The 24,647-nt window shown below is 36.0% G+C and overlaps 1 protein-coding gene across 3 annotated transcripts in view; it reads right to left on the reverse strand.

The window, feature by feature from the left end:
* Positions 1-229: 229 nt before the first annotated feature.
* CCDC186 (coiled-coil domain containing 186) overlaps positions 230-24,647 on the reverse strand; it is a 50,022-nt gene continuing 25,604 nt past the window's right edge. For all 3 annotated transcript variants that reach the window (XM_004428096.3, XM_087432637.1, XM_087432636.1), the window contains 12 exons: positions 23,428-23,640; positions 22,365-22,484; positions 16,482-16,586; positions 15,659-15,757; positions 15,404-15,490; positions 14,149-14,291; positions 11,115-11,370; positions 10,283-10,472; positions 9,030-9,110; positions 7,243-7,450; positions 4,951-5,170; positions 230-4,264 (listed from right to left, as the gene is read on the reverse strand). In XM_004428096.3, the coding sequence (XP_004428153.1) occupies positions 4,181-4,264; positions 4,951-5,170; positions 7,243-7,450; positions 9,030-9,110; positions 10,283-10,472; positions 11,115-11,370; positions 14,149-14,291; positions 15,404-15,490; positions 15,659-15,757; positions 16,482-16,586; positions 22,365-22,484; positions 23,428-23,640 (1,806 nt within the window). In that variant the 3' untranslated portion in view covers positions 230-4,180. The remainder of the gene's footprint in view (positions 4,265-4,950; positions 5,171-7,242; positions 7,451-9,029; positions 9,111-10,282; positions 10,473-11,114; positions 11,371-14,148; positions 14,292-15,403; positions 15,491-15,658; positions 15,758-16,481; positions 16,587-22,364; positions 22,485-23,427; positions 23,641-24,647) is intronic.

Below are 24,647 nucleotides of genomic sequence, written 5' to 3' on the forward strand. Positions count from 1 at the left end.
AATTTAAAATACAACCTGGCATTCAATTTAATCTGCTTACTATTGTTCATTGACTTCTAATGATAATTGGTAGAATAAAGATGAACATGAAAAGAAAAAGAAAAAATTCCTGGTCTGGTTTAAAAAAGAAAATTCAAGCGATTTGAATCAGCCTTGCCAACAGTCTGGAGAATCAGTCTGTTAAGCAAGTGGTGTACGTAAATAAATAATCAAAGATGCCATTAAAATATAACTTGGTAAACAGGCATTACCTATTTAATAAGTACAATATATACATAGAATTCTCCTGAAAAGCTTCATTTTATACAGAAACATATTTACAAAATGAACAGTGTGATCAAATTAAAGATTATTTGTACAGTGCACACATATATAAATATGAACTTTGGAAGATAAACAAGTTTCATCATTGTAGTCAAAATGGACAGCCATATGCATTTTAAAAAAGGATTTCACTCCAGAAGAAAAATACATCTTTAATATACAATCATATTTTTCATTTAGTTTGCTGAATATTCTTAATGTTTGGATACTTTTTCGATTATCTTCTCTTTTTCAGCCTTGAAAAGTTTCAGGTTTCTAGTGCCACCAACTGGTGTTAAAAATTTACAATCTTAGTGTCAAAAAAGAATGGTTTTGTTTTAAAAAAAAGGTCATTGAAAATAGGCTACTGGAGTCAACATTCATAAGGCAAATGAATCATACTGAATAACAACATGATTGATAAAAATATTTTCACCAGGGTAGCGTATATAACATTTAAAAAATTAACGGTTTCTAATGTTTTTTTCTTCTTCTACTGGTAAATCTTGGTCTAAATTTCTATGTAAAAATCTTTAGAAAATAATATACTGCAAAACAAAGTTTGGAAACACACATGACATGATTAGATTCATCTTCATAAGCATCAAGTAGGCATTAATAATTTACTAAAATGGCAAAAATCAGATGCCATTTTATCATCTTTGGATTTTTTTTCCTTTTGCTTAAAGAATAATTAAACATCTGTGACAAAAGTTAAGAAATGTGCAGAACCACCATGAAAACAGCAATCTGCTCTCAGTGTACCTCAGCAAGGATTCATTTGCCAAAGCTTCGTGTCAGAGTGAGACTTCTGGGTCACTGACTTGCATAAGTGGATTAACTCTCTTCCCACAGGAGCTGGCTGTGAGCTGCAGAGGCTCAAAGAGCGGCTCCTACTGCCTCCCGGCTATTTTCACTGACCAAAAGCTTCGTGAGGAAGGAACTGCCCTCCCTACCTGGTCTGTTCACCAATATAATCACAATACCCTGTATGGTTCCTGGCAATAGTAGGTTTTCAGTAAATGTGTTTATTAAATGAATAAATAACATGATGGTAGCCTGATAAAATTTAATTTCAAGATAAATTGCTTTAAATAAATGATTATAAAGATGGGGGAAAAAAAAACCCCACCAAACTTCAAATTCATTCTTCTGCCCAAACCCAATATTTTTAATCCTTAAAACTTAACAGGCTAAAGTTTGAAGTGGTACAGGAAAAAGGGAGTCACAGTAAGTATTCACCTTAAAATTAAAACCTAGTTAAGTGTATGCATGTATACACACACAAAAGTCATTTCCTGCCCAAAGAAACCTACATAGTGCTAACAAACAAACACAGCCTTTGATGTGTACAAATAATAAGGATCATACAAAATACATTTTCCCCAAGATCTCAGGTTTATCCAGACCACTTTCCTCTTCTGGACACCCCATTCTTCTCTCCATACATTCAATATAGTAAGAGGAGAAGGCCTCTAAATCCTTACGTAAGGAGCTGTTTGTGAATCAGTATAGAGATCTGATATATGCACATTTTTGTACATTACTTTGCTCAGTCCTGATCCATATGCAAAAGGATACAGTAGAAACTAAAGGACAAAAAAAAAAAAATAGAGCGTTTTCTTCAAAAGTTTTCCATAGTTTCTTACATTTATAGGGGAAAAAAGTAACAAGTCAAAATATGGTTTATAATAGCTTTTTTCTAAAATTGTTTCATCATTAAACTTCTCCAAATGAATGGTGGCACAAATCTTAACATTGGAATGTTCATTTCTGTATGTGATAAATGTATATATTTTTAAAAAGCGTACAGACCTAGGACATAGGGATCTAATCATTATTTCATTTCCATTAATACAGTTTGTGTCTTGGAGGAAAAAAACAAATATTGTAGTGTATGAATCTGTATCACATATAAGAAGCTGTAAAAATTTAATTATGGCTACTTCAAGTAGTTTTTAGCACAATAGTATGTCTAGAAACAAATGGGAAAATAATTCAGATTTGATTGCACTTACCCTCTTATTTTCTTTATTTTGATAAATTATTATTGGTAAAAAGAACAAGACACATTATGGTAAGACTAATACTTTTTACAGCTATTTAAAAATAAAATGTTTTTGAATTTATATTTCTATTTTGAAGTAAAAAGATTTTGTTTTTGGATGACAACATATAACACAATATACAGAAAAAATAAGACACCACATTGAATCATCTAATCCTTAGTAAATGATCTTTTTAAACAATGTTAAGTTGATTTAAAAAAATGTTAAAATACATTAAAGGGACACTGCCACCATGAGCCCAACTTTTAGAGCCATACAATTTTTTAAAGGCTTTTAATCCATTATCCCAAAGCTCACTTCTCTTAAGCGGATAAAAAAGGATACAAAAATCCAAAACAAAAATGAGTCTTGCTGCAACATCTGCATATGAGTGAAGGTATCCTCTTACAGATATGATCTGAATATAATGAAATGTGAAAAACCACACACAGAAATTATAACGGGGAGAAATTACAAGAGGTGAGAAAAAAATTCAATGACAGAAATACTAATACTATGACTGGCAACATTTAAGTGCACATCTTAAATAAATATTGTATAAATCCAACAGGATACATAAGTTTGGCTCTAAAATTTCTTTGGTTACAAAAATGTAATTATTTTGTGTTTTAAATACATATACTGCAACACACCACATTTGGGGACTATGAGATCACTCCACTATAATATATATCAACAGTAAAGAACGGTGCTCAAATGAAATGGTTAGCAGTGCCATATGCGGCATTCTCTTGGAAACTGGTTCTTTATAAATATCTTCAACATTTATCTTTATACTTGATGTCAGTAAAAACTAAAGTATTTCAGTTTCAAAGAATTCATTATTCATCTCTCTGTTCTAATGACTAATCCATTTCACATTTTAAAATACAACTGAAGTCCACAGGAATTTTCTAAATGGGCATGTTATTTAAAATCATATTTTAAGTAACTGAAGATTAGAAAAACTCAACTATTAACTCAAACAATTCAAATCTGAAAAAATGTACCTAGCACAGGTAAGGAAATCTGACAGAGGCATATAATGCCTGATCATTGCCAGTTACCAAGAGCTAGCTTTCCTTTTTTTTTTTTTAAAAATTTTATTTATTTATTTTTTCCCCCAAAGCCCCAGTAGATAGTTGTATGTCATAGCTGCAAATCCTTCTAGTTGCTGTATGTGGGACGCGGCTTCAGCATGGCCAGAGAAGCAGTGCGTCAGTGCGTGCCCGGGATCGAACCCGGGCCGCCAGCAGCAGAGCGCACGCACTTAACCGCTAAGCCACGGGGCCGGCCCATGAGCTAGCTTTCCTATCAGCTTCCATTAAAATTAAAAGATTTAAAGACTCAATGGCATCCCTAAAACACAACCAAATGTTATCCTGGAATGTCACAATGAAAATTTTTATCACTTCTTTAGTTTTCTTCATGTTGGAAAAAAAGCATATTACTGAATACCTGTCCTTTCATGCATAATTTTAAAAAGCTGAATCATTTTTGACATGTATTTTACAGGGAAGAAATATGGAGAAGGGGTTTTCAAAAGCCCTTGTAGCAATGTTCAGCACTTCATATGACTGTTAGTAAATTAAGTTGTTCTGATCCAATGGCAGGCTGTCACCATACAAAAACAAATTTCATCAAAGCTTACTCTCACAGTAACAGCAATGCGTTCGTATTGTAAAAGGATACTTTTTTATACAGATAGAGCAAAACAAATTTTTTACTGGTTGACACACAAAACAGGGAAAAGTTTCCCACGACACTGGGCAGTGGCACCTGTTCCTTGTGTGGCTTTCGTCACCTGTTCACGGAGCAAGAGCTTTGTGTTAGGTTTTCTTTGTCCTCTGCTCTAGTTCATGCTGGTGTTTAATAAGACGTTCTATTTCTGTTCCAAGTGTTTGTAGATTTTCCTTTACCAGTTGGAAAAACAGGGAAAAGAAAACAGAACTACTAAGTATAATAAGTAAAAAGATTCAGTTTGAACTATTTTTGCCTAAATTTTGAAACTGAAAGAGTGATGATTAGTCTTAAATGCTATGTGAGATATAAACTAGGCACACAGTCGTTTTCAGTAAAGTAGTCCTGCACATTTGAGTCTAAATATTTAATCTTTTTACTTAAGCTACAATAAATTTCAGTGCATAAAATTATTACTTATTAGATTTAAAAAATTATTTTTTTAAATCCATCACTAACTATCAAGGCCCAAACACAACACAAATAGAATAGTTGGGTCAGATAACAGCTGCAAAAAATAAAATAAAGCTGGAAAATACATTAGGAAAAAAATGCCTCAATCTTAAAAAACGTCTCAGTAATCAATTAAAACTAATTGTATGTAAAAGGCCACCTACTGCAAAGTAAATAACTCACTTTAGTGTCTATCCAATAGCTAAACTGATTTTTTGCTATTTCTTTCTTTCCTTGCTAGTTAAACTGTACTTTTCAAAAAGAGAAAAATACAAAAATGTTATCTCTGGGTAAAATGGCTACCTTGCATTACAGAAACAGTCCATCTACATGCTAGATCAAACTAGGAAAAAGGCACCATTTTGCCATGTTTATTGGTTGGTAAATGAATGAGAAATAAAAATACCTTCAAAGTAATATTTTTTAGTAACGTATCCTCCAAAACAGCCTGTAATTTCCGGTTGATCTCCAAGGAGAGTTCCAACGTCAATCCACTATCAGCCAGATGGGATGTATACAGAGATGCCATAATGCCACCCCGTCTACTTAAATGGACTTTGTTAAAATCAGATGCCTCCGAAGAAAGTGTGCCTGATTCTTCCCGTAAAATGTAACTCTGAATTATTCTGCAAAATAAAATAACACTATCAGTTATATATCTGCAGAATTAAAAACAGTGGAATTTGCAAGAGTCAACTAATCATAAGCATAAAGATGATTTTGTTGTTAGTACCATCGAGTCAATTCTGACTCCTAATGTCCTTGTGTACAGCAGAGCGGAACCCTGCCCAGTCTTTTCCCACCATCCTCTCACCTTCCAGCACTATATCAGACAATGCTCCACTGCTATTCATAGGGTTTTCATGGCCAATTTTTCAGAAGTGGGTGACCAGGTCCTTCTTCCTGGTCTATCTAGTCTGGAAGCTCTGCTGAAACCTGTCCACCACGGGTGACCCCGCTGGTATTTGAAATACCAGTGGCACAGTTTTCAGCATCACAGCAACATGCAGCTGTCACAGTATGATAACCAAGAGATGGGTGGTGTGGATCCCTGCCCGGGAGAAGAACCTGGGCCACGGCAGTGAGAGCTCGGACTCAACCACTAGACCACCAGGGCTGGCTTAAAGATAATTAGCATAAAATAAATACTTATTAGGTTAATAATAGAAGTACATTAGAAAATAAAGGAATTTTCCTTATTCAGATTATTTCTTAAATGATCCCATTTTTGTTCTAACATGGTATTTAGATTAAAAATATATAAACATTGCTTTTCTATTTCTTTCCTTCTTACTTTATTCAAAACATTTGGGAAATTTCTTTATTGCTCCGATTTCAGTTAATATTTTCTATTTTCCTATTATTAAATGTAGAACTGTATTTTACTCTTTTTCTTTTAAAAGTCATAGGCAGGGCCGGTCCCGTGGCTTACCGGTTAAGTGCGCGCACTCTGCTCCTGGCGGCCCGGGTTCGGATCCCGGGCACGCACCGACCTACCGCTTCTCCGGCCATGCTGAGGCCACGGCCCACATACAGCAACTAGAAGGATGTGCCACTATGACATACAACTATCTACTGGGCCTTTGGGGGAAAAAAAAAAAGGGAGGAGGATTGGCAATAGACATTAGCTCAGAGCCGGTCTTCCTCAGCAAAAAGAGGAGGATTAGCATGGATGTTAGCTCAGGGCTGATCTTCCTCACAAAAAATAAATAAATAAATAAAACTGTTTAAAAAAAAAAAGTCATAGGCAAACTTTTCTATAAGTCTAAAATTATTTCAAAATAAAAATTAAAAAGTCATGGGTGTGGGGCTGGGCTGGAGGTGTAGTGGTTAAGCTTGCATGCTCTGCTTCGGTGGCCCAGGGTTTGCAGGTTCGGATCCCGGGTGCGGACCTACACACCGCTCATCAAGCCACGCTGTGGCGACGTCCCTTATATAAAGTAGAGGAAGACTGGCAACAGATGTTAGCTCAGGGCCAATCTTCCTCATCAAAAATTTTAAAAAAAAAACGTTATGCGTAAAGACCTGTAATATTAAAAAAAAAAACCTCTTAACTGAATATTAACTAAATATGGTATTTGTGAGAAGAATTTGGCACGGCACAGGCTCTGGAGTCAGTCAGAGCTGGGTTTGGATCTCCAGCTCTCGGTCTTCACTTACAGGATGAGTGGCAACTCTGGAACATTTCATAATTTGACCTGAGCCCCCGTTAACTTATCTGCTAAACTGAGAACTCATTCTCTCCCTGAGCAGTTGTAAGAAATCAGTGAGATATTCTTAGGTCACCAGCACAGTGCCTTGTACTGAGTAGGTGCCCAATAAATTACCCCACTATGTCCTACCCAACAGGAAAGATAATCCACAACCACATGTATCTCTTAGAACCACTGTCATGAAAATAAAAAGCTAAGTAGCACTATCTTTTTTTAAGTCCAAAGTTATTTTAGTATCTTAAAAAAATTAATGTCTACTAAACTTATATCACCTTAAAGGAAAGACTTGTGTTTTCTTTAGCCTCTCTATTCCCAAAACCTAGAACATAATAAGTGATCAACAAAAGACTGGGAACTGAATGACTATAATTAAGAATTATTTTTTGAAACATAGGCTCTTGATATGATTAATTTTGAAAACAGTAACTTCACCATACAAATAATGGTATTTCAAACACAGATTACGTTACCATAATAATACATACTTTGTTTTTTTCCTAATTTCTTCCACCAACTGTTTGATGTGATCCTCCATAAATTCTATCTTTTCATTTTTCCGAGCATGTGCTTTTTGCAGCCTTACTATCCTCTCAATCAACATGGCCTTGTCTACTTCTGGAAAGTTATCCACAGCTGACGACCCAGTATTTTCTGGAGATCGATCTTCTGCACTGCTTCGAGCATTAAGGGACCCTGAAGATGAAAAAATCAGTTTCGATATTGTACATAGTCTACAGTCATCTCTAACCTCACATATTATTTCTTCTAGCATCATGTTCAAATATACAATCTCACCGAGTTGGGCACAGAACACAACACAAGTCACACCTGGAATGAGTTCTTATTTCTGAATACACTCATGGTAGAAATACCAAAAGGGTCTGTTATGTCTCTCATGAACAGGATGAGGAAGTGGCAATAGAGAAACAAGAAACTCAAGAAAAAGTCAGAATAATAAGTCTGAAGTGAGAACCAAAATTAAACCGAGAGATAGAGACAGACAGACAGACACAGACAGAGAGAGAAAACAGAATACAGCCAGTGGGGTAAGCTCTGAAGCCAGTCTCCCTAGGTTTAAATCCCACTCTTCCTCTTTCTAGCTGTGTGACTTTGGGCAAGTTACTTAACTCTCTGTGCCTTTATCGCTTCATCTTAAAATGGTAATATTATTTACCTCATAGGATTGTTGTCCTTATTTAAATGAGTTAATATATGTGAAGTGCTTAGAACAATGCATATAGTAAGCAATAAGTAAATGTTAGCTATTATTTTTACCAACATCAGTTGAGAATTTCTGATCCTCTTTACCCTACAAAGGTATGGTTTTTTCCAACCCCATTTTGTAGATTTAAGACAAGTAATATATCTTATCCAAGGTCACACACTAATAAATGGCAGAGCTGGGACTTAAATACTTATGTATAATTTCAAACCCATTTCTTTCTACTACACAATTTTCTCAGTATTATAACAGTTGACGATGTTTTCCCCCTAATGTTCAACTCCTGGGAGGCAGTGTAGTGTAGTGGCATGCAAGGACTCCAGAGTCTGCGAGTTCTGTCGCTGTGGATTTTGAGTAAGTCATGGAACCACTCTGAATCTTAGTTTCCTCATCTGTAAAATGGGAACTATAACACTTACCTCACATGACTGTTTGGCAGAGTAAATGATATGTTTAAAGCATTTAGCATGGTTCATGGCATTCCAAAAATGATAAATACACTGATATCTCCCTAATTATTATTTTCATAATGCTATTAATCATCATTTTATAGACTCGATTCATTTTCACTTTAGACCATAGGCATATTTACCATGAGAAAAGCTAAAAGATTAAAAAATACATACACGCATATATATAAAAAATCTGACATATAATGATGACCATTTCATTAGTTCTCAGGTGTTAAAAGTAACATAAAAGTAAAAGAAAAAGAGAGACCATACTACACTAAATCTCTCTATACAGATGGATACAAATCTGAAATAAAAAATGGAAGAGGAAACTGTTGCACAGGATAAAGCAGCAGCAGGTAAGAAAAAAGGAGGTAGGGAAAAAATGATACAGAACCCATGACAAACTTGAAACCCTGGGTAATGATCAGAACTTAAACATTTAACTGGAAATATTTTTTACAATATAATTATGTACAACTACCCCTTTTCATAATTCAAAATGAAGGAAAAGCATATCGAAAGGTTTTAAAACAAACAATGCTATTTCTTTTTAAAATCAATCACTGAATAACAACTGAAACCATTAGTTTTTTACCTGATGAACTAGAACGACTTCCCATGCTGCTGACTTCTTTATCATAGCCTCCGTTCTCAACCTGATCTAATTTTCTTCGTGCTATAGGGAAAATAAATGGATTACTTGTGACAATGATCACAACCATTTGCCCCCAGTGTCTCTGATTTTAATTGCTAAAATCACTTAGGCCAAAATGGCATAAACAAGAGAAATTTCTTGAATCCATACTTTAGATAGGAGAACTGCAGGTGTCACTCATAAAAATGACATCTAGAAATGTGCAGGTCAAATACAAAAGATATAGAAGAAACATTATGATAACAACTGATACTGGCGTCAATTAGGCACAGTGAACATAACTTGTGGAGTCCTGAAAGATCTGAGCAGATCTCTATACAGTACCAGAAATTTCCCTTCAATCACATCAATAAAAACAAACTGAATTCTTATGGTAAACATCTCAATATATTCCTATTAAGTAAATGCTAAATTTCTTTTCTCTTACTACTACATTTTACCCTATTTTGATACAAATAAAGCAGTGGGGGTAGAGACAAGAAGTCAGAATACATATCTTATTTATCTTTGTATCCAAAAACATAGCACAGACTCCCAATAATTGTATAAATTTTTAAATGAAAGAAATCTGGGTTCCAGTTCTAGCTACTAATCATTGTGTTTGGGTAATTTATAACCTTTCTGGGTCTCAGTTTCCTATCAGGTGAAGGGTTAGGGTTTACAGATCTCTAAGCTAGAGGTCTACAAGGTGGGGTACAGGTACCCTAGATGCTGCACAAAACAAGTGATAAACATTTATAGGGAGAAAATATTAGAACTTCTATTTACACTTATATTTAATCTGATCTTTTAAAATTTCTATTTTTCACGTTTTTCTAATGTACATAAGAGTAATACATGTTTAAAATTTATAAATAAATATACATAAATTGGAGAACAAATGCTTAAATAGTTTTTACTGATAGAAGTATGTGATCAAAAAAGTTTAGACAGTACTGCCCTAAGGTACTTTCCCAATTCTTACATTTTGTGGTTCTGTCAGTAAATGTCCTTTAGCATAGAAGATGCTATAGACTATTCATAGAACTACAAGAAATTCAGCAATTTGGTTTACAAACACCAACACATTAATAAGAACATACAGCTCTCATCAATGTGGTAGACCCTGATGTAAAAGTTATTTTTTTCTATAAATCCTTAATGCTCAAAAGAAACAAAAACATGCGAGGTCTACGGGTGGAAGAATTTTATACCTTGCTGAAGTTGTTTGGTAAGATCCTTGACACTAGAGGCGTGTTTACGTCTCTGAGTTACTAGTTCATCTTTTAATTCTTCAACCTGGGTACTCAGTGCTTCAACTTCTGTCTGTCTACAAGTAAGTTCAGCTTGCAGGGCCTGGACTTCCTCTTTTCGCAGTTCTTCCTCTTTCAACAATCTACTTTCCTAAATATTAAATAAGATAAAATACAAAACACCAATTTTAATAACTGTTTGTTTCCATTATTGCGCACAGTTCAAAACCTTAAAAATACAAGGTCTGTGATAGTAGATTGTTCTATCATCACTCCTTACCAGGTTTTGTTTACTGAGCTCTTCAAATTCCTCATCTAGTAATGCAGGGGGATATATTAATGCATTTGCCATTCTATGCATGCAAAACAACATGTGATACAGGATCTCTGTATTTTTTGGACTAAAGTCTCAAATTATTTTTGAGTATAACTTTCAAGTGTAACTTGAAGACACTCTTATAACGTGGAAATACTAAACCATTTTTAAACTATAAAAATATAGAAATTTAAAGTACTTTAAAAAAATATATAGTAATTCCAGTTAGGAATGACAAAAACCCTGTTTTTCTTATCTTCAAATGTGAAACACTACTTCATAACCACTGTAGGGAGAAATTTTATTATAAATTACATAAATTGAAAGGAAAAACTGGTATTTCTCACAGCATTTGAAATTACCAGAAAGTCAGTGTCAATAAAAAAAAAAAAGAGCTTCAATCAACTACCACTAGGGAAATTTAATTTGTGCTTCTTGCTATGTTGCTCTAAAAGTCAAATGTACATTTATACTTACCAAATTAACATTTGTCTGTTTCATTTGTTCACATTGGCTTTGTAACTGACTTTCACTACAGGAAAGTTTATCAAACTGTGACTGCAAAGAATTGGATTCAGATTGAAGTTGTGCATTCTTACTAGTGAGCTTTTCTGTAAAGAGTAGTAGCTCAGATTCTCTTTTCCTACTGCCTTCGATGTCTTTTTGTAGGTCATTAATCAAAGAATTAAGACTTTCCACTTCTTCCTTCAAATTTTCAATTTCTTGTTTACCTCTAAAAAACAAAGTTTATATTTAAAAAAAAAATTAAACTATTAAAAGACATTAAATTAATGGTTTGGGAATTTTCATTGAATGAAATGCTTTATAGAGGTACTTTTATTCATACATCCAAATATTTATTTGGATTTTTATGAATGCCTAATATATGCTAGGAACTAAGAGCCGGGAATATAAGTGAGCAAGACAGACATGGCCCCTGCTTTCAAAGAGCTTTCAGTCAAGTAGGGAAATTATATGAGTAGGATACAACATTTTTGATGATGAAAGTACAGAGCGGGTCACCTAACCCAGTGTAAGTGATGCTTCAACTAATACCCACAGTAGGGGTGAGCAAACTTTTCCTGTAAAAGACCCAGACAGTAAACAATTTAGGCTTCTGGGGCATATGGCCTTTGTTCAACTCTGCCACCATAGTGTGAAAGCAGCCATAGATAATACATAAAGGAAAGAGTGTGGCTGTGTTCCAAAAAAATTTTATTTATAAAAAGAGACAGTGGGCTGCATTTGGCTCGTGGGCCATAGTTTGCTAACTCCTGACCTAAAGGAAAAGAGTGAGTGAGTGGGAGAACAAAATATGTTCCCGGCAGAGGAAACAGTATGTGCTAAAGCTGGGAAGGGAACAAGAGAATGCCTTCTTGTTGGTTCTAACAAACAGATGTTCAATATTGATGAGGATAAGGACTGCACTGTATCCCTAGCACTTAACACAAGGTTTGGCACATAGAAGACAATCAATCAACATTTGTTAATCAACTATTGCTGAAACACAAAAAGTGAAAGAAGAGAAGGCACAGAGGGAGAAGCAAGGTTACTAATGATCTTTCAAGCCATGTTTAAGGCATCTGACCTCACTAGGCAATCCTTGAGCTATGGGAAATCACTGAAAGGTTTTGAGACTTCCTTTTTAAAAAGATTATGTTAATCACAGTGCGGGAAATGGATTAAAAGGGAAATCAGCAAAAACCAGTTTAGAAGCTGTGGCAGATTTCCAGATGAAAGTTGATAATGCCTTGGACAACATAGCACCAGTGGGGATATGAAAAGTAAATGGACTTGAAAGACATTAAAGAGTTAGCATCAACAATACTTTGTGACTGGTTATATGTGTGAGGGGAAGGAGAGAAGAGCCCAGGATGATGCCCAGGAGAATCATGTGGATGCTACACTCATCACTCATTTCAGGAACATCAGAACAGCACGTGTATGCAGAATAGATGAATCCATTTAGACACGTTACAGTCTGAAGTGTCTTTGATACTTGTGTGTCTGGAGTGCAGCAAAAAGGGCTGAAGGTAATGATGTGAAGGTCCTGCAGCATACTATAGGAATGGTTAGGATCACCAAGGGGTACAATAAAATAAGAACAAAAGAGAGTTTTATGACAGAAAGAGAAGGCTGCCAAGGAGACTGAGAAAGAGTGGCCAGGAAGTAGGGAGAAACACCAGTAGAGCATGAAGAAATAAAGCCAAAGGAACAGAACACACCAAGATAATGGACTCAGTGGTGATAGTACTGAAAATTCAAGCAAGGATTAGTCTGAGAAGTGTCTACCAGACTTAAGGAGACATTAGCAGTTTTTAATGGAATGTTGGGTAGAAGCTAGAATGAAGTGGAGAGAAACAGGAGAGCAAAGGAAATGAAGAAGCGGAGGAGGAGCACAGATGATTCTATCAAGACATTTGGTAGTGAAGGAAAGGAGAAAGGTACAGGAAGGTCATAGGAGTTTTGACATTTTTAAGATATAATAATATTTAAATGTAGAAAGAAAAAAAATCAGTAGAAAGAGAGGTAAGAGATACAGGATAAGGAAGGAATAATCAAGAATAAACAAGCAAGACCTTGAGAAGGCAGAAGAGCATGGGATCCACAGCAGACGTAGAGAGAACAGTTCGATTCAGAGAGGAACAGGAACATTTCTATCAGAACAGGAGGAAAAGAAGGAAGAATGGCTGCAGATGCAGGCAAGTTCATAGGACTGAGAGCAAGAGATTGAGAGAACAGTCACCTAACAGCTCCCATTTTTTCTGTGAAGTAAGAGGTAATCGCCTGTCAAGAGTAAACAGCAACGTGAGGGGGAAGACCGTTAAGTGTGAGGCAAGCAGTAAGGTTTGGAATAGATCCTAAGAAGACAGAGGACAAGTCTCAGTCTGACTAAGGACATATGGTAGGTTTAGAGGTGCATTAATATTCCCAGTTGAGGTTGCTAACCATGAATTTATAGCAGCATGGATGGATGATGGTGAGGATTTCTTTAGCAACACTAAGCAGCTTGGGTATCAGTAGGGTATGAAAAAGAAGATATTTGGATTCAACCTGAATCCAGGCTCTACCAGGTCATGTCATGAGTAGAGTTTAGCTCAATAGTTTTATAAGAAGCCAAGCAATAATGTCAGCTCCTGACCTCAAGCTACATAGATGCAAAGATACAGATACCGAGACATAGCCACCTTTTAGAAGAAAATGTAAGTATGGTGCGTAAGTAACAGAACTTGAAAGCTAAGGAATGGATGAAGAAACTAAAATCCATTCTGTCTTATAAAATGCTACTGCCAATGTTCAGGGAATATAAACTTTGATTTTTAGAAGCCATGATGAGAACTTCAAAGATAATTCAAAAAAGTTCAAATGAAGACAAGAATTAAAAATATCTTATCCAGTAAAATTGTAAAATTATTCTTGTTTAATGCAATAATTGCATTTAAAAACAGAAACCTGAGACAGAATTAAAAAGCCTGTGGATTAGCACAAACAGAAATTGCTCATTTTATACCTCTGATGCTGCTCCTGTATCTGATCCACAATTTTCACTTTGTCCAATAAATTCTGAATTTCAGCTTTTTGGCGATTAATAATTTCCTTATATTTCGATAATTCATCTTCTGTTCTTAATCGTTCATCTTCTAGACATTTCACCTGTCAAATAATCATAACCAAGTTCAACTACAAACAATATCTTCCTGCCCCTTATTAACTATTTCAGACAGTGGTTACATATCAATAATGTAGGCTGAATTCTGAAGCAGTATTAATTAACGTGAAGAAAATATAAGGGAAGTTAACAGTCCTGGGTTTCAGTCCCAGATTCCTCATGATTTAGTCACGGGAGTTTTAGCTTGTCACTTTATTTTTGCTGACTCTCCATTTCCTGAAAGAGGAAATACCTTCCCTACCCACCTCAAAGGACTGGCAGGGAGAACAAATAGAAGGATACATGACAGACACTTTGAAAATTATTAAGTGATCGCAAATTCAAGGTGGTTACTTAAAAGCCTATTGCTAAATAAATGAATGATATACAATTATAATATATTTCACATTCATATTAAAAGGGATCCTAACTTATGATAAAGTCTATAAACACTGGAAAGGATTTAAGTGATTATTAGAAATTAAAACTGTACACAAGACTATTAAATATATCCAGGAGAAATATAAAGAAAGTCTTTCTATGGGGCTGGCCCCGTGGCTTAGCGGTTAAGTGCATGCGCTCCACTGCTGGCGGCCCAGGTTCGCATCCCGGGCGTGCACTGACGCACTGCTTCTCCGGCCATGCTGAGGCCGCGTCCCACATACAGCAACTAGAAGGACGTGCAGCTATGACATACAACTATCTACTGGGGCTTTGGGGGAAAAATAGATAAATAGATAAAATTATTTTTAAAAAAAAAAGAAAGTCTTTCTATTATTTTCTGACACTCACAGTTTTAAAGTCTATCTATCTTGCCAATTAATTTGCTGATGAGACTGCTTTTAGATCAGAGGCCCGAGGAGAAGTCACAGATACAGCAAATGTGCTGTGGAACAGGAATGTTTGGCAAACACTTCAAAGGGACTGAAGTGGAAGACACTTTCATTTCAACAAAAGAGTCAATTTTGTGCTGAGGAACTGATATTCTACTCTGAGTTCTTTTATTTTGGAAAAATTCTATATAAATATCCTTTCGCCAACATTTTAAAAATCAGAATGACTCCAAAATTAAAGATATTTACCCTTCTTCTGGAGTCATGACTGAAGATTTAATTACCTTTGTTCTCAGTGTCCGGAGCTCATCCATGCCCTCCTTAAATGTCCTCTTCAGATCTTCTAGTTCCTTTATTTTGGCATGATGCATCTTTTAAAAAGTTTAAAAGAAACCACAAATCATTATGTACTAAACCAGATCTAAATTTGTTGCCTGCTCTTTCCAAAAGGCCTTAAAAGTGGATGACAATAAGCACTTGCGATTTCCCTCCTTCTGTATTTATTACACAGTCTAGAGTATGCAAAAAGCAAAACTCACCTCTAGCTGGTCCGATTTTTCTTGCATTTGTTTTTCAAGTTCTCCTTTTGTAACTCGAAGCTTGGCATCAAGCTCATTTGATTTAATTTCTTCTGACTCCTAATGGAAAAGAAATTTAACAAGTATGACAATTTTTAAAGTTTTATACTTAGAAAAGTGAAGAAGGTTTTTGCAATAAAGTTTACTAATAGTGAAATATATAGCTTAAGTTACCTAAAAATGATGACTACATTGAAAGACTTTAAATATGTCAATTTTGCATGAACAAGAACAGCATATTAAGACATGTAACATAATACAGAGTAGTTTCTCTTTTTTTTCCCTGAGGAAGATTAGCCCTGAGCCAACGTCCATTGCCAATCCTCCTCTTTTTTTGGCTTGAGGCAGATTAGCCCTGAGCTAACATCTGTGCCAATCTTTCTCCATTTTTTTTGTTTGTGGGACACCGCCACAGCATGGCTGGTGAGTTGTGTAGGTCCACACCCAGGATCCGAACCTGCGAACCTGAGTTGCCAAAGTGGAGAACGTGGAACTTCAACCACTTGACCACGGCCCAGGCCCTCTTTTTTAAATTATACATTTTCTTGTACTCTTCATTCTTCTGACATTTTCTAGTATTTTTATTTTGCTAAAAACTTCTCTCATAAGATCTCTACTGAAGCTGCAAGTACTTTAACATAGGAAATAACCTGTATTTTATTTCACTGCCCTACCAAACACATTCCACACCTCAAATGTTGCAGATACAAAAATTTAACAAAACAAGAGTAGTATGGATATTTAGCGTAATTTGTTACTAATCTACCTGAAAAGTTAAGCATACCTGGTATGTTTTTATCATATCCTGACAATTTTTTCGTATCTGATCTGCTTCTTCCTTTGCTTGGGTTAACTTTGTTGTTGTTTCTTTGAGCTTATCTTTGGTTTCCTGCATTGACAAAAACACAGCGACAAGGTTGGGCACACTGATTTGACGGCTGGTAAGAACAATGACCAGAGAGTAGGGAAAGTTCTTGTCTTAGCACTGCCACTGAGGGATTTGATATTATTCTAGTAATAACATTTTATGCTTCTGACAAAAAACTAAAGTGTCCTATGCAGTTAACTGATAGACATTACATAAAGTTAAATTTGATAGTTTTCAGCAAATCACTAGAAGACACTAACCTGATAAGATAAGAAGAGCAAAGTTATTTGGACACACACATGAAAGACAATTCTTTGGTTAATGTCCATGGTATCTATGCAAAACTGCTTTTTAATAGATTCATGCTGCAATTTGGTTTCTGTACCTAACCACTCCTAAAACAGCAATTCTGAATGTTTGCAGGGACACTCTCTCATCAAATCCAATTACTTTTTCTTGTTTCTTATTCTTGACTTACCTGCTCCCGTTCTGACCACTCCTGACTTTGAATATCCTTCCTCTGTTTCCATTACAAGACAATATACTCCTGTTTTTTCCCTCTTCGTTCCTGCCTTCTCCATCTCCTTGACTGGCTTTCTACTTCTTGTGGCAATTTTCCAAGATACAGCCCTGCCCTGCAGCTCTTTCTCCAAAATTCTCCTTCAGAGTATCCATCCAGTCCCAAGGTTTTAGCTACTATGAGAGTTTAGGTATCATCTCCTCCTAGTAGCTTCCCTTCAGAAAGGGGCAGATGCTGCTATTCTGCCTTCCCTTAGATTGAATCCAGGGCATCCCTAGATTATAACAATTGATACACTGTACTGTAGCTTATGTGTTTCCCCTGTTGAGGATACAGCTTCTGGACAGCAGCTAGCTCAGTAATTGCCACATATTAACTGTTCAAGTAATATTTGTGGAATTAATGAACGAATACATAACATAAACTTTCTGCTCTAGTTATGTTGGTCTTCCCAAACACTGAATACTCATTTCCCTTTTTTGCTTTTTTCTTGTTGTTCCTCCACATGGAATGCCTTTCCCTTCATCTCTTGAACCATCTAAACCGCATCTATCCTTCACATACTGCTTCTTATATGTCATTTTGTTTTTGGATAAATCTACCATACAATTAAGTATTTAGTTATATACTTTCAATTGCTAGTCTTTTAATAATAATTTGACTTGCATTAATAGGTATCACTTTTAAAATATAAACATTTGGAGACTTTTTCAAATATTGGTTTTTTAAACATTAGAATATTAGCTCGATGAGAGGAGAGAGAGACAGAAACTTTTTTCTGGCTTTTTTCTGTCTTATATCATCAATAACTAACACAGAGTTAGCACATTGTAGGTACTCCATTCACTCAAAAAACAGCAATTGAGAGATGCCTATGTGCCAAATAAATATTTATTGAATAAATAAATAATTGAATAAAAGAAAAGTGAGAATCATATTAAATGTGTTTTGGTTAAGGTACTGACTATGCTTCATTCATTGATTCATTCAGTATTCATTGAGAACCTACTATGTACCCAGCACTGTTCTATGCTCTGGGGAAATAGTAGTGTGAGAAAACAGACAAAATCTCTACTCTTATAGAGCTGACATTCTAGTAATGGAGATAGATAGTAAGTAAAATACGTAAGTAAAAAAATTATATTAGATAGTCACAAGTGCTAAGGAATAAAAATAAAGTAAGGACATGAGAAAGTTTGGGGGGAGGTGTTGAAAGTTTAGAAAGGGTAGTCAGGGAAAGTCTCTGAGAAGGTGATAGATGGTAAAGACTTGAAAGAAGTGAGCAAGATTTGCTAAGGAACTGGAAAATGTGACTGAGATAACTCAAGGATAAATCTAAGGCTTTTAACCTGAGCAACTAAAAGGATGGACTGCCATTTATTGAGATGGGGAGGTGATGGAGGGAATGGGCACATTATCGACTCAATTTTAGACATGTTAAGTTGAAGATGCCTGTAAGTCATCCAAGATGTCAGATGTCAAGTAGCCACTTCAATATATGAATCTGGAAATCTGGGTAGAAGTTATAAATCTGGGAGTCACTAGTACATAGTTTTCTACTGCTATATTTTCATATATGTTTCTCAAGTTTCATGTTTTTCAAATTCACTAATCTTGTCTTCTGCAGTGTCTAATCTTCTGTTAATTCCATCCAATGTATTTTTTTATTTTTTCCCCCAAAGCCCCATTAGATAGTTGTATGTCATAACTGCACATCCTTCTAGTTGCTGTATGTGGGACACGGCCTCAGCATGGCTGGAGAAGCGGTGCATCGGTGCGCACCCCGGATCCGAACCCGGGCCGCCAGCAGCGGAGCGCGTGCACTTAACCGCTAAGCCACGGGGCCGGCCCAATCCAATGTATTTTTAATCTCAGACATTATATCAATTTGGCCTTTTTCAAATCTTCCACGTCTCTCCTTAACATACTCATGCTTTATTTATATTTCTGAATATATGGAGTATATTAATAATAGCTGTTTTAACATCCTTGTCTACGAATTCTATCATCTATATAATTTGTGGCTTTGTTTCTATTGATTGATTCTTTTCTTCTCATTATAGGCTATACTTTCCTGCTTCTTTGCATGTCTGGTCATTTTTTATTGGATACCAGACATTATGAATTTTATGCTTTTAGATCCTGGAGATTTTCATACTCATTTAAATAGTCTGGGGCTTTGTTCTCGGACATAGTTAAGTTATTTGAAATAATTTGCTTCAAGGCTTTCTTTTAAAGCTTTGTTAGGTGGGTCCATAACAGACTTTATTCTATGGCTAATTAGACCCCACTGCTAAAGCAACACCCTTCTAAGGACCATTTGATGCCTTGTGTGTTAAGAGGGTTTTCTCTTGGCTGGTGGAAACATGAACCGTTCCTAGAGCTCTGGGAATTGTTGTCCCTATCCCTTTCTGATAGTTCTTTCTCCACCTCTGTAGTTTTCTCACACACATATACTGATTAGTAGTGAGCTAAAGAATTGAGGGGAACATACCACGGATCTCCATATCTTTCTCCTCTCTGATACTCTGCCTTGTTCCCCATACTTCAAACTCTGTCTCCTCAATTCAGGGAGACTGCTAGACTCTGTTTGGGTTCCTTTTCTTTTGCTGTAACTTGGAAACTTTCCAGGTATTACATCTTGCTTGTTTCCCTCCTCTCAGAGATGACTGTCCTATTCTGTCTGTATTGTCCCAAATCTAAAAACCTTGTTTCATATATATATATTTTTTAGTTTTTTAAGGTAGGAGGGTAAATCTGGATGCTGTTACTCCATAATGCAATAGAATATACTTATAGCACAGAAGAGTTATAGAACACAACATAGAATATAGTTTTACTAAGGGAGATAAAAGCAAAGCTAATTAAAAGTGAGCCTTAGCTTCTAATTAGTGGGCCTTATGAGTAAACAAACCATTTAAGAATGAGGCTATCACTGACAACATGTAACCTTGGGAGAAGAGCATAGGAAGCGGCAGTCTTGTTGAGGGAATACATAAAATATACCGACCCCTGGTGACACATTAGGTATGCAGTCTATTACAGTCTATTACATCCTGCTGGTCTGGATGTTGCCTTAATACCTAAGACTCCAGTGTTCTAGTTTGCTCTGAAGCAAAAATATCTGGCAGCACCCAGCACAGTCACACCACGGTCTACAAAGTTCTACTGCCACATCTGTTGCCAGCCATATCTATGCTCCAGTGAGATTGTCCTATCCTGAGACCAGGTAAATAGATGGCAACTGGGTAAGTGACGTACACTGGGGGGAAGTCCTTCTTCTTTATTCACTACACTCAAAAGGCTTTTGTTTTTAGAGGCTAGGTGTTAAAAACACATTTCAGTTTAATCTCTGAGGGAGTTTAGGGAAGGGAACAAATAAGTGGTTTCTATTGTTTGACCCTACTGCTGATTCCATTGATGATCAGGGTATCCAGTCTACCTAGTCTAAGACTTAAGTTCAGGTTATATGCCCTGGAGGTCTGATCAGAAGCTAATGATCACAACAAATCCAGTAACCTCCAGGACTCCAGTATTAATACCTAAGACTTGGTGGGCAGGGACTAGAAATTGGAAAGGGTGCCTGGAGAAAGCCTGACTACGAGTCTTGGCTCTTGTCCACATCTCAAGAGCTGGCCTACACTGCCCAGATCGTGATTAAATCTTCTCTCGTTTGATGCAGAGACTCCCTCTCACATCCACTAGGTAAATAGGTACAACAGGTAACCAGGATCCCATCCCAGACACTCTTTGAAAGCAATTACTGTGTCTTCTATGGCTTTTATATCCTCCATATTGTTTAATACAGTGCTGTGTACAGATGGAGAACTAGTAAAATGCTGGCTGGTTAATAAGTGCTTTTAAAAAGAACTGGTAAATTTCTAATTTTCACATACCAGGTCAATATGCTTGATATTTTCATTTCCTAGCAATCTACACCATGTAACCTTATCACGTCAGCCTTAAACCTACTTACAAAGTATCTGGTCTCATCTGACTGCAAAGCTGCCATTAAATCTGTTATCACCCATTCTTTGAACACATATGGCTCAGAACACAGAAGACCTAACTGGCCTTTTACTCCTTAATGCTAGTGTTCCAATAGGTTTTAGGACCCTGTCTCTTAGGACCATAGACGAGGACGAGGAAAGTGCCACAGACATTAGATGTGACCGGGTATTATGCTCAGAACTTGAGGCAACTCAGGTAGTTTAGAAATCATTACCATGCCACAGGATTTGGCATTTTAATTCCCCATCCTGGAACCCAAAGTAAAGGGAAAACTTGAAACGGTTTGTAGTAGCCCTGTTTGAGGTCCAGGGATTGCTGCCCCTGCTCCTTTCTGGTAGTTCTTTCTCTGCCTCTGTAGTTTCCCAACACTCATGCGCTGATCAGTAGTTAGCTCAGAACTTGAGGGAAACCCACCATCCTCTAACCCATCTTTGACCACTGTCAACACAGACAAGTCTCCTTACACTTGACTTTGATAATATTATATACAAATATCCAAACGTTATTAACAGTCCTACTGACTAGAATTATTTAATGAGATAACTCATGATTAGTTTCAAACAGTATCATTACACCTCTTTTTGAAAACTTGGAAATTCTTCTTTCCATAACACTGCTCTTCCATTTAAGCCACATTTCAGAGTTATTCTTCACTCACATCCTATTATCTTCAGATTTTTACTACCTCTAATACCAGTTCAGGCAGTGCTGCAAATTATGGCATCAGGTACCAGTCTTTATAATCACTTTTCATTATATTAATCTTTTGATAAAATGACATTCATTAGGCAAAATACCAATGGATTTATATTCATAATAAACAGAGAAGGAAATTTATTCTTAAAATCTTTATATTACATTTATATTCAAATAAGAATTTATATTTCTTGATTGTAAGAATCTAAGCATTACTGATCATTTAAAAAATTTCCAGAGTTTACTTTCAATTTTGATATCCTACAGATTCTCCTCTTCTTGAATTTCTGACAACGTTTAATATAAAATATAGCATACCAAAAAATGCTTAAAGAACAAAGTCAGTTTGGGGGTTGTAAACAATGAATAATAAAATTTAACATTCTATCCAATTTAATATGTAAATTATGCAAGGAAATATCTTTTTACAATCAGTAAAATTTTACAACCAATATTCAGGCCCAAGCTATCCTAAAGAAGTCACTAAATTAAGTTTTGCGCCTCATTAACTATTACTGCATTTGCCCTTAAAACTGATTCTAATAATTTTTCCATTGCTTTACAGTACTCACCTTGTGTGAATCCACTTCTGCTTTCAATTTGTTTTGTGCCCATTTTACTTTAATGATGTGAGAGCTGATATCTTCCTTTAATTTTTCTATCTCTCTGACGAGTCTAGTAGTTTCACCTTCCTAAAATAACATCACTAGGTCATATTTTTCATTTAAACAATCAAGCAATTAGTGTACCTTTTATACCTCCTCAAAATAATGCAATAACACTATAATTCAGGGGCTGGCACATTATGGCTTAAAAGCCAAAAAACTGATTTAAAGCTCAAATCATAAAGAGGGCAGTAAACCACTAAATCCAATTAACAGACGTAAGGTGATTAACATATATATTTTAATCAGCTAGATAGGTTGCGAGTACAAGCATACCTTTATGATTCTTCTCAACTGGCTGGCATTAAGGTAAAATGTGAATTAAATTGGTTTTGCCAGAATTCCTGAGAACAATGACAACATTCCTGAACTAAAAGTTAATAAAAACTAACATTCATCACCAAGAAATGATAATCCACTGGAAACAAGACCATGCCATGAGGCTGCTAGTTAACAGCAAGGGCTCTGAACCTAAAACAGCTCAGTAATTAAATCTCCTTGGACAGCATCTAAGAAGAGTATGTTTTTTTGCAAGAAAAATATAAATTCTGTTCTATGATGAATAAGTGTTATATTAAGATTCTGGTCAAATTATACTTTTGGCTCAAAAACTATTCCTATTTTGATACTACTATGCATATATCCTACCAAAATAAAATCTTCCCTTGAGACACAAACTCATTTTCTTCAACAAAAATTTTAAAAGAAAGTTCTTAAAAAAAAAATCTATCAAGATAGAGTTATCTAACAAACAACGTGTCAATATCTCATCTTTTCTCAGCAAACACTTTTTGCAGACAGGTAAGCAGATACTGGAATTACTAAAGCATTCACGTTCTCAGAAGGCAAACTAATAAAAACAACTTTATGTCTAATAGTGGTTTAACCATGTTAAGTTATGATTACTTGCTTAAATAAGGAAAAGCAAAGAGAACAACGTTCCAATGAGGTACAAGAGCACAAGTTATACCTTTGTTTCGTACAGCTGGTGCAACCGTCCTTTCTCCTGAGAAAGCTGCTTAATTTTGTTAGTGTTTTTCTCAGATTCTTTATTTGCATCTCTAAGTTTTCTCTCAAGCGTCTCTTTTTCCTTTCGAAGGTCTAAAGATTCCTTCTCACCTCTTACATACTTCATTACCATTGCTTCTTTTTCCTGGCGTGCCTCTTCACATTTCTTGTTGGCCTTTGAAAAAATATCTAGTATTAATAAAAAACATTTTCTCAAATCAAAATAAATAATATTTTTGTATAATATTACCAAGGTATTTTTTGGTTTTTGCATAACATTCCCAGTACCTATGTCATGAAATTTTATTTTATTTTTTTTAATAATTTTATTTATTTATTTTTTTCCCCCCAAAGCCCCAGCAGATAGTTGTATGTCATAGTTGCACCTTCTTCTAGTTGCTGTATGTGGGACGCGGCCTCAGCATGGCCGGAGAAGCGGTGCGTCGGCGTGTGCCCGAGATCCGAACCCAGGCCACCAGCGGCGGAGCGCGCGCACTTAACCGCCAAGCCACGGGGCTGGCCTTGTCATGAAATTTTAAAACGAAAGGAAAAATTCAAAACTATTGGCTGGCTGGTATGGTTGCTCTTTTCTGTTTACTCCTCCAGATCCACTTTTCCACTTTTCCTATCCTACCCCGTGCTCCAGGAAGTGACCCTCAGGGACTAGATCAACAAAATTCCTTACCCTCATACTTCCAGTTGGGTTCAGCCAACAGGGGTCACTAGGCAGAAGATGGGGGCGTGCAGAGAGTGGGATCTGGCTCCTCGAGAATCACCACAGGTTGGCTGAAGCCCCCTGCTCCTGTCAGGTGCCCTCTCTATACAACTACCTTCCCTGGGTTGCACTACCTGTGTCTTCTCCTTATTCCTTTAGCCCAAAGAGTGATAATGCCTTCTCCAGCAGACCCAGAATCCTGCATTTTCCCTTGCTGGGCGCCCTAAATCTTGCCCATACCTTTGAGTAAAGAGTCTTTTTATTAAATTCTCCTCAAATCACCAGTTTCTGTTTTCTGCCAGGACGCTGACTGTATGGATGACAATTTCTAAAATCTATAATCTTAGCTCACTCAAAGAGTAACAATATGCTAATTAATGATCATTTGATTTCCTATATAAGAAAAGCTTCTTAAAGTATTTTGCACGTAATGAGAAATACCTAATTGGATTAAGCGTGACATCTAT

The sequence above is a fragment of the Ceratotherium simum genome, chromosome 6 (assembly GCF_057802395.1).
Source record: "Ceratotherium simum simum isolate JZ-2026a chromosome 6, ASM5780239v1, whole genome shotgun sequence".
In the NCBI taxonomy this organism is placed as follows: Eukaryota; Metazoa; Chordata; class Mammalia; order Perissodactyla; family Rhinocerotidae; genus Ceratotherium; species Ceratotherium simum.